Raw genomic sequence first — 15,204 nt, 5'->3', positions numbered from 1 at the left:
TATTTTATATATGCAATTTTATGTATGGCATATATTTCGTTAAATGGCTTTTAGGATTTGTATTTGTGCTTGGGAGAGGTTATGATGTCATAATTAACTGTGGTATTTAAATTGTTCAGTATTGTACTTTGATGTCTGAAGAAGTTCCTTCATTGTGAGCGAACGAAAGCACTAACAATAAATTGTGGATTTTGAACTGGCATTTATTTATGGTATTTTATTCTACTGTTGGTGGTATTCATTTACCAAAAGAAGAAAGGAAAAATCTGGGAGCAGGCTTCCCAGTTATTACCTTATTACTGCATGGAGCATCCAGTCTGAGATTATTAAATGGGAAGATGCAATAAACTTATTCAAGTGTAATATTAAATCTTAGTAAATTAAATAAGTGAACTTGCAAAAATGCAGTTACTGCACATAAAATGCTTTACTACATACTAAATACACTGACGTACACATACATATGTGCATGTATGTATATGGGTGTTTTATAGACATCTAAGCCCCAGGTGCTAGGATATCAGTACCTCATACTTAGGTACTCAGGTGACTGATAACTTGCATGGTCATCCACTTGAAGACAGTATTTGAGTTTAACCAAGTTAGTGCAGTGGCCAAGGGGAAGGGAGTGCAGGCTAGAGTTTTAGGTAGTGATTGTGAATAAAGTTTAGGTTTAGGGAGTGAGAAGGTGGTTTTACGTTTAGGGAGTAGAAAGGAAGTGGAGGTTTAGGGAGTGGGGAGTAAATTTTAGGGTTAGGGAGCAGGAAGAGAGTTTACAGTTAAGGATCAATCTGAAATTTTAGGAATAAGGAGCAGGAAAGGGGGTTTAGGTTTAGGGAAGTGAAGGAAGCTTAACACTAAGGAATGAGAGTGTTGCTTTAGTTATCAGTGAGTGAAGGAGGACTTTAAGTTTAGGTAGGGAGAGTAATCAGGAACTTGGGTTAGAATGGGATTCTTATGTTTAGGGTTGGTGAGTTTTTAGGGTTAGAATTGGGGTTTTGGTAGGACTTTGTAAATAAGTAGGGCTCCAGTTGCTGTTAGTGGGCAAACAGCATCACATAGGGTAGTGGGATATACCTCTTGCAACATACACTGTGGAAACAGGCCAACAAACAGGAGGGGGATGTTCCAGACATGAGGACAGACTTAAGTGTTCTAATGATGTCAACTTGGATTGATGAAAGTGCTTAACAATTTGTGTTAAATAAAACTGTGTGGAGTCCGGAAACCCTGATGGTGTGTTTTTTGGTCTATTTGTATGTTTTCAGTAAATGGAAGGAAACCTTTGATAATAATCTCTTTGCATTCATCAGATCAGATTAATACAACTGTCCTTCTCAATTTTAATTCACACCAATCCTTTCCAGGTTTCAGTGCTTGTTATATTGTGTTATTGCAGTATTCCTGCTACTTCTTTATCATTTTTATTTTACAGTGATGTTTTGAACACAGGATTTTCTTGTATTACTTTATAGTCTTGCATGGACTGCTGATATTAAATGCAAAAACAAGGAAATAATCTGGTAGTTTAGGATAATGCATTATCAGTCAGATTTAAATTAAAATGAAATGTATTTTTATTAATGTAAATAAAAAGAATCATGCATATATCTTTTCAGCCAAAATGCACATCTACCATTGCACAAAAGTAGCAGTGTAATGCATCTTAAATTGCTTCAAGGACAAAGTTAAAAAACTGCTGCGAGTTTTTGCTTCTGAAGTTAGAAAATCTTACATTTAGTACTTCCCAGTACCGTAATGCATGCCCCAGATGATAGGAAAGGGCATTCCTGTTTTTCCAGTAGTATTGCAAGAAATCAGGAATTCAAGCCCATGCCACTGAGAGACTGCAAAAATGCCCAAATGAAAAAATGTAGGATTCTGCCATCACATTTTGTTCCATTGCTTCAGTTGCACATTTTCTTTTAAAAACTACCAGAAAGACAGGGCATCACTATGCTAAACTGCCCCCTGCTGACTTAACAACTCTATAGATCTGCAATAATAAATCCTGGAAAATCAAGTCTCAAACTGTTATGCTTATAATGCTATTAATATTATGGTACAGGTTTACAAAACACCAATACTGTCAAATGTAGCTCGCCATACTGGGTAGTTCCTACATTTGATCTACTGATACAAAACAGGAGTGTTCAGGAAATATAGATGTGTTACCACAACCACAAAGCTTTAACTGAAATAGAAGATGTGTATACATATATATTACAAAAAATTATGATCGGTTCATGATCCCACCTTCAGTCTTTTATGTGTTTTTGAAATACAGCATGACAAATGAACAGATAATAAATATGTTATTAATGTACAACTCAAGATTTCCTGTTAAGTGCCCAACTGATAATGGATTCTAACTAACTGGGCAGACCAGGCATCAAAACAAAAACAACCAAGTCAGTATAATGGGCGCCATTTGCATTAAAACAGCATATTTAAGGCAGCTTCTAGTGAGCTTATATGAAACAATGGCCATAAATCTAGAAACATAGCCTATATTTTAGGATAGGGAACCATGTATAAGCTAAGTGGGTGCAATTTATTTTAAAATAGATCATGACAGTTGTGTAACTAGGATGAACCTGTGACCATCTAAATATCAGCTTAATAAGCGTACTTACAACTCTTTAAGCTTTCAACTTAAAACCGTTATCCCAGGATACATGATACAACTGGCTCTTGTCATATACACCTGATCTTTGTGCCTTTTCCCTGTATCTTCCTTTATGCTAGTGAATTATCCCTAATTGTTTGCATTTGTTTTAAAAGTTTTTATGTTTGTCTGGGTAATTGGAATGAAGTCCCTTGCTGTCCCTACACATGTAAGACGGATAATATGTGATACCTTTGTGAGAAAATGCATTTCTTTATTTCCCAAGACAAGGTAAAAGCAGAACCAGAAACATATTTGCCACTTCATTTGCCAAATTTGGTTTCATGTACTTGATCCTTCATGATGCCACAGTAGAAGGCTCTACTAAATGATTTAAGATGGCTGACAGATTCTGGATCTCAAGTCAAAGGCCTTCAAACAGGTCTGCTTTCTCAAATAGTTAATTTTCTTACTAATAATCAGAATCTATTTGAATAGCTAGCATTTTCTCACTCATTGCTGCATAAATGACAAATCTAGCAATGGGGAATTTTGTCAGGATTCTTAGAACATACACTTGGACCATACATTTTTATACCACCTCATAACCTGCTTCATCTTAAGAGTAACACAAAAAAGAACTGATAAAACAGAGGTGAGCAGCCAAAACTGTACTTTATATAAAATTATCTATAAAGAAAGCTACTATTTTCAGGCCTCTCAAACAGCGACTGTCTGGAGGACCCAGGTGGAGAAATATCTATTACAAAACTAGAAGGACAATAAAGAAAATAAATACTCACATTGTAAAGTTTGAGATGAAAGCTGATGAAGGAAGCTGCAGTTGGAACACAGCTTCTCTGCTCTCAGATGCTCTGTTCAGTATTGTGCAAGAAACTGAAGTGAAGGCGTAACGGGAGATTATGGTGGATTTCACTGTAAATTCAGTAATGTGTGGCTTGATTTCCTACAAAAGTAAAATCCCACAAGTTAATCCTTACATCATTTATGACTGCATATATCGGCATCACAGACAAAATTCTAAAGTAACAGTCTCTAAGCTAGCAACTTGTTCCAATAATGGGATAGAAACATATGAAGCTGCCATGATAAGAACTGTTATAGTCTTTCAGATCTGTTCAAGTCTTACAGCTATCTGAATTTAACTACCTGTTCTCTTTACCGTATTAAAATTTTTTCCTTTGTTGCCTGCTTGACCTAGCAAAGTTTTCTAGTTTCTTAGCATACTCTCTGTGAAATGGTATTTTCCTAATTTGTTATTGAGCTCTCATACTTCCATTACAATGTATTATTCTTTCTGCACTTTCTCATTTTCCACTTCAAATCTATTCTTTCCCCCATAATATGGTGTCTCCATATCATATCACTCTTTCCCTGTTTTTATAGTCTGTATCTACCAATTCTTCTGAGCCCCCATCATATTCCAGCTTTTTCATTTCCTATATTGTTGTGTTTATTCCCTGCTTCGTGGTGAACCAACGTAATATCTTTTTTTTTCAGTACAGCTACCAGAACAGAGCACAGTATTCTTGGTACAACCTCACCTGTGGCTGGTGCAATGGAAGAATTTCAGATTCTGTTGAGTCTGTGCACATTAGTCTGATGGCCTTCTCTCTTGTCCTTTGTCATTGTACTCTGTGATTTAGTCACAAGTAAAATAACAACCATAACATCCATTTCTTTATCCCCAAGGCCAGCACTCATAAGTATGTTCACCCTGCTTCCTACCATAACAGTGTATATCTTGCACTGTTCTGCATTAAACTCCAGGTCTCAATTCTCTGTGTGCCCTCCAAGATGCACCAGATTTTGATAGCAATTACTTTGTCAGCTGTGATCACCATGCTAGACTTGATGTGGTCAGCAAACAGGTACATTTTGCTGTTCAACTTCAGTGTGGTATGTTAAACAATGTTAAAGAGAACCAGGAAACTCATGACTTTTCCTTAGAGATATTCAATTAGCAATACTATTCCCTAGCAAATATACTTTACTTTCCTACTCTAAACCAACACCCAACTTCTCCCCAGCTGAAGTACTAATCTCTATATTAAAACTTAACAATCATAAAAAACATTTGCATAATTGCTCTGTATATTCCTCCAGGAAACAACATACAAATATTAGAGAACATACTTGCCTGGACATCCCAAAACACAGATAATGAAACCATCATGCTAGGTGATGTAAACATTGATTACTAGATATTGCCCAAAAGAACCCCTCAAAAAACATAAACCTTTACAACTTCTCCCAACTAATTCAAAGCATCACCAGACCCCACAAAAATAACAATTGGGGCTTCACAATAGACTGGATATTAGTGTCCAACCCTAACAATATCATCACTGCAGGCATATTACCTAATACCATTAGCGACCACCACCCAGCATATATCCTACACAAATTTTACCCAACCTCAGGCCAACACCAATACAAATCAACCAGAAATTTGAGTTCCAACCATTCATATTTAATGAAACATTAGCTAAAGTAAATTGGGAACCCCTCAAATCCCTACCACTTAATGAGGCTGTTGAATTCTTTAACTCAACATTCCTACACATCCCAAACAGGCAAGCACCCACCCACCCACCAAAAATGTATAAAACATAACCATGCAAGCTGTCTCTCAAAATCCAACAAAGATGTCAAGTACACAAGGGATAAACTCTGGAAATCATGGCAGAAAAACTAAGACCCCTAAACTCTACTACAATACATGTAACTCCGTAACCAGGCAAAATGACTAATAACCAGAGATAAAAAGCCTACTACCTCCATCTACAAAGCCAACATAAAAGCATTCCAAAAACTTCTGGTCCTCCATTAACCAACTATTACACCCAGGCTATCAAAGAAACCCATCCCCTGACCCACACAAAACCCCAGCCAAACTTACCACCCTCTTCATTTCCTACTGCACTGACACCATAGCTAACCTAACCAACACCTTTTCTACAGTTAGCACCACCACCACCACCAAGACAGCTGATGACCAAATCATGCCAGAAAACAATCCTACCCTCGACTCCAACCTAAAATTCTCCCTCATATCCACCCCCACAATAAAAAAACTTACTTAAGCTAAAACCCTGTACTCTGGCCCCAGATAATCTACCCCTACACTTCCTGTAGCTAGCTGCAAACTCTACAGCTTATCCCATCAGCATACACATTATCAGATTAAAGAATCCGTAGTTCCAGACATCTGGAAAAAAGCATAAATTCTTTCCTTGCACAAAGGTGGCACCAAGACATACACCACAAACGTTCGGCTCATAGCAGTTCTCTCACTCTTCTTTAAAATACTGGAAAAATGAATAAATGCCAAACTCCTTAACCACCTGCTTGAAAACCAAATTCTTTCGCCCACTCAGCATGGTTTCAGACCAGGACGCAGCACCACTACTGCCCTCCTGTCCTTCCTAGATACAGTCAACTGAGCACAGGATTCTGGCAAAATAATTGCTTCTCTTTTCCTAGACCTCTCCAAAGCTTTTGATACCGTTTCTCACATCATCCTCTTCTCCAAACTATCCATCCTCCACATTTCCCCACCTTATAATGATTCAATAGCTATCTCAACAATAGGCAGCAATCCACCAAATTGCAACAGTCTTACTCTCCCTTCCTCAGTACTTCCACAGGGGTACCCCAAGGCTCCATATTTGGTCCTCTTTTATTTAGCATCTTTATTAACAACTTTCACTCCACTCTTCCACAATGCTCAGTAATCCAGTATGCCGATGACTCTAAAATATTATGCACTGAGATTCCAGCTCTGAACTCCAGCAAATCACCCACAATGCCCTCACATCTACTAAAGCTTGGATGCTTAACAATCATCTTGCCCTAAATCCAAAAAAAACTTAACTAGTACCTTTTACCCCCAAGAAAACCACTCCTCTAGATAAAAAAAAAATCACTATACAAGCCCAAAACAATACCAATATAGATGTTGTCCCACACACTAAACTACTAGGCATTATTATAGATGAAAACCTTAACTTTGACCTACACATAAACAATAACATCATAAAAACACACCAAAAGCTCAGTATGCTCTACAGGCACTAACACGTTTTCATCCTCTCTACTAGACAAACTCTTGCATCCACCTTTTTATTACTCTTTCTCCTTTATGGTGCCCCTGCCCTCACTAATATCCAAAATTCTGCAAAATCCAAACTTGAAATGTGTTACAACAGAATAGCCAAATTTGCCACAAAGGTCAAATTCTCACCACACCACTGTAACTCACCGAAACAATTAGGGTGGCTGGAACTCCCCCCACCATCTCTCATTGACCCAGCTATGTACAGCACACAAGATAATCTACAGACCCACAGACTGTCCTGCTCTCTCGACACTACTCACCCAATAACAACCCAGCAGACAACTAAGATCTGAAAATCATCTACTTCTAAAAGTAGAAAAGCCCACCTTACCTGCTGGTCAACTCCTCTATTCGTTTTCGTTTACCATCGCCAAACTACGGAACTCACTTCCAGCTTCTATAAGAAACACAGATAGCACCACCACCTTCAAACAAATACTGAAAAATCATCTCAACTCTTCCTGGCTATGTACCTGCTCTATAACCTAACCCCCTCCTTCTCATTATATAATAACTAAACTCCTATGTTTTTGCTACTGCTGACTGATGGTATTTTCTACATAATTATTATTTTTTATCACTTGATACTGGTATAATAATAATGATTAATATATCTCTGTTTATACCTCTCTGATTGAATTCATGTGGCAACCAACAAAATTCCTTTTATGTATATATTCTGTATATATTACTGTAATCACTATTTGTAAGACTGCATCTACTTTGGCCCCAATTAATGTTTAATATTTTCTGTATCTATGTTCTTGTTGGAGCTTTTCTCTCCAGGCCTCCACTAAAAATGGGCTCTTTTAGGCCCGGTGGACTTTCCCGGTAAACAAATGGAATAAATAAATAAATAACTACATAAATAAAATATTTAAGCATTTCATCTGCCTGTCTCCATTGAGACTTAATCATGGAACTGGATCACACTTGAATATCATAACATTTTCTGCTTAAAGCCACGTTATTAGCCACTAGCATCAGAATTTGAATGTAGGAGCTCCACAGAATACCACATACAAGTTTTCTTATTACCTTCCTGTTATCCAGTTTATAACTGATATCCTTATGCATTTCAAAGGCTGAATGTTGTGTTATGCCTTTCTCTACGTAGGGTTAGCAGCCTCTTACTCTAGAATGTTAACAAGAAGGACTGTTAGTCCCATGTAAAACCTGACCACATAGACCACTTACACTACATTGTTTCTATAATCTTTTCATATTTAGAAATCAGCTCTAAGGCAAACAACGCTTTCATCAGTTTCAAAAGGTCTTCTTTTCTGGTGAGCTTCTCTATTCTCATTTACGAGTGATTCAGTATCTAGACACTAGCATCAAGAATTCTAGCAAAAATTTAGCACTCTCAATAGTTATTTTAAATTTAACAAGAAACAAAGAATGGAACTGCACGAAAACAGGGCTGAAACAAGTATAAAAAATGTAATAAAGTCAAAGATTAAAGCAAAAACTTTTAAAAACAAACAAATTACCCGGTCGTAATACAAGATTAGCGCTTTCTCGTACTAGTGTATGCTGCTTTAATCTTTGATTTTATTAAATTTTTATACATACTTTAGCCATGTTTCCAAGCAGTTCTGTTTTTTTTTCTGGCTGGGTTCTGTTGGTATTCTGCTCGATTTACTTGTGCTATACAGTTTACGGTCTTGCTAGTATTTTAAATTTAAACCACCCCAGAACTAGTGACATAAGGCGAAATGACCTGTCAAATGGATTGTATTTTTTAAACTAAATTAACACCCAGAAAATAGTATGCTCATCTCCAACCCACCCCCCCCCACACACACACACACACATACACACACATATCTAACAAATTGAGTTAAGTTTTGTAAACATCCTAGTCAATTTATGTGGAGTATAAACATATTTAAATTGACACTGCCAGACTGAAAAAAAGGTCATGAGCAAGTAATAATTCTTGGGATCTATATGCACCCATGTCTATCAATAAATTCATTTCAGTTTCTGTCAGAACAATTCTAACAGAATAAGCTGTGGGTTTTGAAACGTCATGCCAATAAAGTAACTGGCAGCAAGTCAATGAGCTGTAAATAGCCGCTACATGACAGTAACGCATAACAGCAGAATACAGTAGGTATGATTCACGTACCGAGACCTTGCATTTATGAGTGAAGGAATAGTAACCATTCTGATACTGAATGAGACAGAATGTCACCTGCCATAATAACAATGGGGCCTGAAAGGGATAATGTTTACAGTGGAATGGAAGGAGTAATTCAAGGGGCTTGCATTCCCATCTGATATCTTTTATGTTATATTTGGGACAGAAATTATTTAACTATATGAGAATATATGCTGCTTATAGTAAGTTTTACAACTGTAATTAGTGTATTGTTGTTCAGTATATTGTTCCTACAGCACCCAGTGGCAATAACAACAGATGTTCAGTGTAACTACTTACTTTGCATTGTCTGCATGAACATGTGCACGTGTGTGAATGTTTGTTTGTGTTTTGTCTGTTGTCTACTTTTTAAAGCATTCCTTTTTTTTTAATCAGGAGGACAGTCTCATCAGCATATACCACTGCGTCTGGAATGGCTATGAGCTACAGCATGGCCTCAACAAAGTGTGCTTTAGTATGCAAACTTGCCATCTACTACAAAGTTAGAACTTATGGGAACACAAAATTTCAGAAAACAATAAGGTATATTTTGCCAAAAGATTCCTTTGCAGGGAGTGGTTTAAAAACTCTTAAATAAGATTACATTTCAATTAATGGATCACATTTCAAATCAAGACTACATTCAATTATGCAAGAAAATATATAAAATCCAAAAAGGAAAGGAAGAAACTAAAGGCTCCAACAAAATTTAATCAACAAAGGTGCTCCAACAAAATTTAATCAATAAAGGTTCTTTAGACTTTAGTTTCCGCCTTTCCTTTTTGGATTTTATTAGTTTGTGTTTGTGGATGTAAGAAAACATGATGAGCAGATTTTGAGTATACACACAGACAGACACACACACACACATATATATATATATATATATATATATATATATATATATATATATGATATATAGATACATATACATACAAATATTTCAAGCATGGGCATTAATGTCCTTCTAGCCTGCCAGTATACCAAAACAGTTGTTACCATTATAGGCGTCCAGGCTTGTGCCTTAAAAATATCTAAACTAGTGCTTGCTTTAATGTAATTTGGTAGTTTATTCCATGTATCAGCTGCTCTCTCAGAAAACCAGTTAGTACACTTCTCACTCCTATAGAATCTCCTTCCTAGCTTGTCTGATGATTCTTTACTACTTTTTGATAACGCAAACATTCCCAGAGGTAGTTGTCTCTAAATGCACTATATACCTGAATAAGGTGTCCTCTTAAAAATTTAACACTGTACAAGTTCAGATATTTTAGTCTTTCATCATAACTTACATTTTCACATCCATGGATGCCCTTGGTATATTTCTGCTGTACTCTTTCCAGTTGCTTGTTTTCTTATAAGGTTTCCACATTGTTATTCCATACTCAAGTTTACGTCTAATGTAATTAACAAGCAATGACTTTATCAATTCTGATTTCATAGACTTTATAAATCTTTTTATACAACCCTATAGTTTTATAACTATCAATAACCAATTGTTTGATACGATTAGAAACATTCAAAGTTGGTTCTAGCCATACACCCAGGTCCTTAAATAAATCTACAGTTTCAGTCACTGTGTGCTGTATTAAATATTCACCTTTCAGCTTATGTCTCCCAAATCTCATATGCTCAGTTTTTGACATATTTACCAGCATATTATTCTCATGTGCCCGAATGGTGAATCTAGTCAAGCAGTTTTGCCAAAATGCCCTATCTGTGACAGATGTAATCAGTTTACCCAATTTCAAGTCATGTGAATGCAGACTGTAGAACACCTCAGATGAAAAAGATAGATCTGAAAGATACAATCTAAACAAGCATTGTCTTAGGGCAGAGCCTTGTGGGACACCTTAATTGTAACCAAGAATTTCACCTGTTCTATTGCTGGATAATACTTGCCATGTCCTATTTGTAAGCCATGCAGCTATCCATCTTATCAAGAAAGTACCTAGTTGTTCTAATTTATTGATCAGCGTTTTGGTTATGACCCTATCAAGTGCTGAAGTTAAATCGATATAAATTACATCATAGCACAATTTTTCATTCATTGCTGTTATTATATTGCTATAGATCATCATGTTACAGGTGGAAATAGATATATTTTCAACATATGCATGCTGATCTATATTTACATCCTCAGACGAAAAATAGCAACAAGGAGGAGCTATGCTCACACTCTGCTACCTGTTAGTTCTTCATTCAAGGTTGTACCGGCAGTGTTGTAGTATCTGTGGGGTACTGACCCACTTTCCCCTTACTGTGCTCCCCACTCCCTCCTTGAACTTCAGAGAAGCATTAGAAATAACCTCTACTGTATCCAGCACAGTCAAAAAAGCTCAGCAACACTTGCATATTCTAAGGAAACATACGAAGGCAAAATTACCAAGCTGCATACTTCAGACCTTTTACAGGGGCACCATTGAAAGTGTCCCGACCAACAGCATTACAGTCTGGTATGGGAGCTGGAAGAATCTGGATCAGAAGGCTCTCAAGATAGTTGTAAGGTCATCAGAAAGAATCACTAGCACTTCCCTTACAACTCTGGAAGATCTACACAAATGCCCGTGCATCAACAGAGTCAAAAAGATTTCCAGCGATCCAACGCATCCTGCCAATGTTCTGTATACTCGCCTCTCCTCAGGCAGGAGATACAGAAGCCTGCATTGTAAGACCACCAGACTAAATAACAGTTTCTTTCCACTCTCCATTAGACAGTTGAACTCCTGGGAAAAATGAACCATGAGTCTGTTGAAACACTCAAACACTTCTGTTACATAACTAGCCTATCAAGTGGCTTATTTTATGGATGTGCAGTAACCAAGTGCAATACTAAGGTAGCTCACCTACCACACTGAATGACTGTAAAGTGCAATATACAAACTGTGCAATAAATCAGTCTAATCATAGACTTGCTGATATTGTTTTAATTTTACTTTGACAATATTACCTTTCTATTGTTCCTTGTCTCCTGTTCTGGGATGGGTGTAGGTCACTGCTGTCCTACTTTACTTACTAATTGCTACATATTAAATTTCTACTGTGATATTTTATTATTTTTTCTCTGTCTATATGTGCAACTGTTTCCTGTATTGAGAATGACGCATTGTAATTTCATTCAGCTACACTGCTGTGTAGTTCTGAATGAGAATAACATTTTCTTTGACTTTGACTACTGAGTGCTGTTTCATGAATGAAGATGGCTACAATTCTGAAATGAATGCAGTGATGACCTGAGTCTACAATATTCTTATAACCATCTGGAACAAAAAATCTAAACCTTTATCACTATTACCAGAAAAAAGGATGCTGGTACTCACTAGCCTTTGCAGCACGTTAGTTTGTCTTGCAACTCTGGCCCCAGTCTAAAAACAAAAGAAAAGAGAAAAAAGTTAAGCTTTTTCTTCATATAAACAGTAAAATATTCTTTAATGAAAATTTTCAATATCTTTTTTAAAATTACTTTAATATTGGAATTATCTTTTCGTATTCTACAAAAAACCCCCCAGAAAATGCATACTTGAATCATGAAGCAGTTTATATGCCATCAGAACTTGACATATAGGGAGAAGATGCATTGACAATATGTTTAAAATATTTATCAGAGTGTGAGAATACATTAAGACCTGCAATGAGTTAACATATGCACAATTATAAGTAAAGAAAATATTACTTCTATCAGAATATTCATGCATGCTGAAAACTATTTCTTGGAGTCCGGTAGCTTTTTGAAGTCATAAGACAATATTTAATGAAACCAGACATGCATAAATAAGGAACACCGCATTACTAACTACATTTATCCTCCTCATTATAATAAGAAATTCCACATTCTACATTTTTACCTGGTGAATTGATTTACCCAAATTCTTGGAACACAATTCAATACTTGCCTGGGCTGGAAAGGAATTAGGTTTGAGGAAGATATTTTGCCAACTGCATTTTTGCAGGTTTGAATAATTGTTGTCTCAAGCAGCACTTCAAATGAACAGCAGAATAAATAGTTCTTAAAAACATAACTGCCTCAGAGCTCCACTGACTACATGAAATTCTATTATTTAGAATGTTACTTCTGCTGTCTAAAAGACGATGTGAAATCTCTGCAGTTATTCCTTTCATACTGAATATTGGTATTAAAGCTAGGATAGGGTTGCAATGTTTGATTTGTGATGTGAATAATTATATGTCCTAATACTACAATGGAGAATTGAACCAGAGAACCTCTTGCTGTGAGGTGACAGCATTAACTGCTACACACTGCATCACCTGCAAGGAGCAAAAGAGTGATAATAGGTATGAAGCCATTATTTTGTTCAGTCACTAACCAATATTATACAAGGATTATACAATTAGTAACAATGGTACAAAATAGTGACTTTCAAATGGATGTAAATGATTAGACCCAGTTATATCATTAATTTCTTTCTTACAGCCTTTGCTTTTCCCCTTTCAAAGGTAATTTCACTTAACTGATTCCGGGCAACTGTGTTGTAATGTCTTATGTCAACAGTATCCTTTCCAACAACTCTTACAAAAACATTACAAAACTGCACAGTGGAATCTACATAATCCCTTAGCTATTGTATTTGTTGCAGTTATGGCTGAATGTTTACCCCACTGTCTACAGTAAGTTGTGCTGGTATCCTGAACTATTGAGATTCAGAAGTCTGCCTCTCTGCACCAGTTAATAGCACTCTACATGTCGTAAGGATAATAGAATGTGCAATGTGGAGGCTGAAAGGTTCACAGCAAGTGTGCTGAAGGGTTTATAATGTGCACAGAATGGAGTCTATAAGGTACACAGAATCTATGTTGCAGATGCCACAATGTTCACTGAATATGTGTTGCTAAGCCTGTAAGGTCACAGAATGTGTGCTATAGAAACTGTAAGATGCAGAGAATGTGTGTTGTGGGGTCTGCAAGATGCATAGAATTTGTGTGGTGGGGACTGCAAGGCGTTGAGAATGTGTGATGTGGAGGCTATAAGTTGCACAAAATGTGTGCTGCAGGTGCTGTATTGTGCACACTATTGTGTGGTGTGGATACAATAAGTTCCATAGAATCTGTGCTGTGTGGAAACTGTAAGATGTGTAGAATGTGTGCTGTGGGGGAGTTGTAAAGAACACAGAATGGATGCTGTACAGGCTGCAAGGTGCACAGAATGTGTGCCGCAGAAGTACAGTACACAGAATGCATCTTATGGTGGCTATAAAGTGTACAGAACTGTGTGCTGTGGAGGTTGTAAACTGTACAGAATGCTTCTTGTGGAGGCTGTAAGGACCACTGAATTTGTGCTGCGAAGGCTGTAAAGTACATAGAATGTGTGCTGTGGAGGCTGTAAAGATCACAGAATCTGTGCTGCATAAGCTGTAAGGTACATAGAATGTGAGCTGTTGAGGCTATAAGGTACACAGAATGTGTTCTACGTATACAGTAATATGCACATAATGTGTGCTTCAAGATTCACAGAAATTGCATTGCTGCCAACCACATGCAAATTAACAATGTAGGCAATGCACTCTTCACTAATCACTACAGCCTGTCACAGAATGTGTGCTGCAGAGGCTTTAAGATGCATAAAATGTGTGTGTGGGGTGTAAGGAGGATGGAATATATGCTGCAGACATTATAAAGTGCACAGAATATGTACTGCAGGAGTTGTAAGATACACAGAATGTGTGCTGTGAATGCTGTAACATACATAGAATGTGTGCTGTGGAAGCTGTAGGGTACATAGAATGTGTGCTGTGGAGGGTGTAAGGTACACAGAATATGTGGCATAGATGCTGTAAGGTGCACAGAATGTGTGCTGCAGAGACTGTAAAGGAGGCAGAATGTGTACAGGTGGGCAGTAAGGTGCATAGAAAGTGTGCTGCAAGATTCATAGGAGTAATTGAATTGCTGCCTGCCACACACTATGCAACATAGTAGGCAGGATGATAAAGTGCTGTATGTTAAGCAGTATGGTCTGTTTGTCTGTGCCATAACTGGAATAGGCATAATGAAAATCTTCTTTACTCATTCTCAAGAATGTGACAAGTCAACAACATAATGACATACAAAAAAGGGCACCCATTAGGGACAGCTCTTAACTATTGATACAATCATGTAAAGGATAAACAGATACATTATCATTTAGACAAAGACAAAAACAGACATTTCCAGAGAACTAGGCATAAAGAACCCTACTCTTAGACATTAATTAATGACAGTAAGCCTCAATGACTTACCATAACATCTGAAATTTCACATGGAAAAAGAAAATAATACCTCATGAATGTGTAAAGAACACATGGGTAACTAAGGTAT

At 36.9% G+C, this 15,204-nt stretch overlaps 1 protein-coding gene across 2 annotated transcripts in view; it reads right to left on the bottom strand.

Moving 5' to 3' along the window:
• ITIH5 (inter-alpha-trypsin inhibitor heavy chain 5) overlaps positions 1-15,204 on the bottom strand; it is a 752,947-nt gene that overhangs the window by 658,277 nt on the left and 79,466 nt on the right. For both annotated transcript variants that reach the window (XM_044088360.1, XM_044088361.1), the window contains exons 2-3: positions 12,216-12,260; positions 3,412-3,575 (exon numbers count right to left, since the gene is read on the bottom strand). In XM_044088360.1, coding sequence (XP_043944295.1) covers positions 3,412-3,575; positions 12,216-12,260 — 209 coding nt within the window. The remainder of the gene's footprint in view (positions 1-3,411; positions 3,576-12,215; positions 12,261-15,204) is intronic.

The sequence above is a fragment of the Protopterus annectens genome, chromosome 11.part0 (assembly GCF_019279795.1).
Source record: "Protopterus annectens isolate FY-2018-M chromosome 11.part0, PAN1.0, whole genome shotgun sequence".
In the NCBI taxonomy this organism is placed as follows: domain Eukaryota; kingdom Metazoa; phylum Chordata; order Ceratodontiformes; family Protopteridae; genus Protopterus; species Protopterus annectens.
Note: the sequence above shows the minus strand (reverse complement) of the source record. Positions and strands in the feature narration are given on the sequence as shown.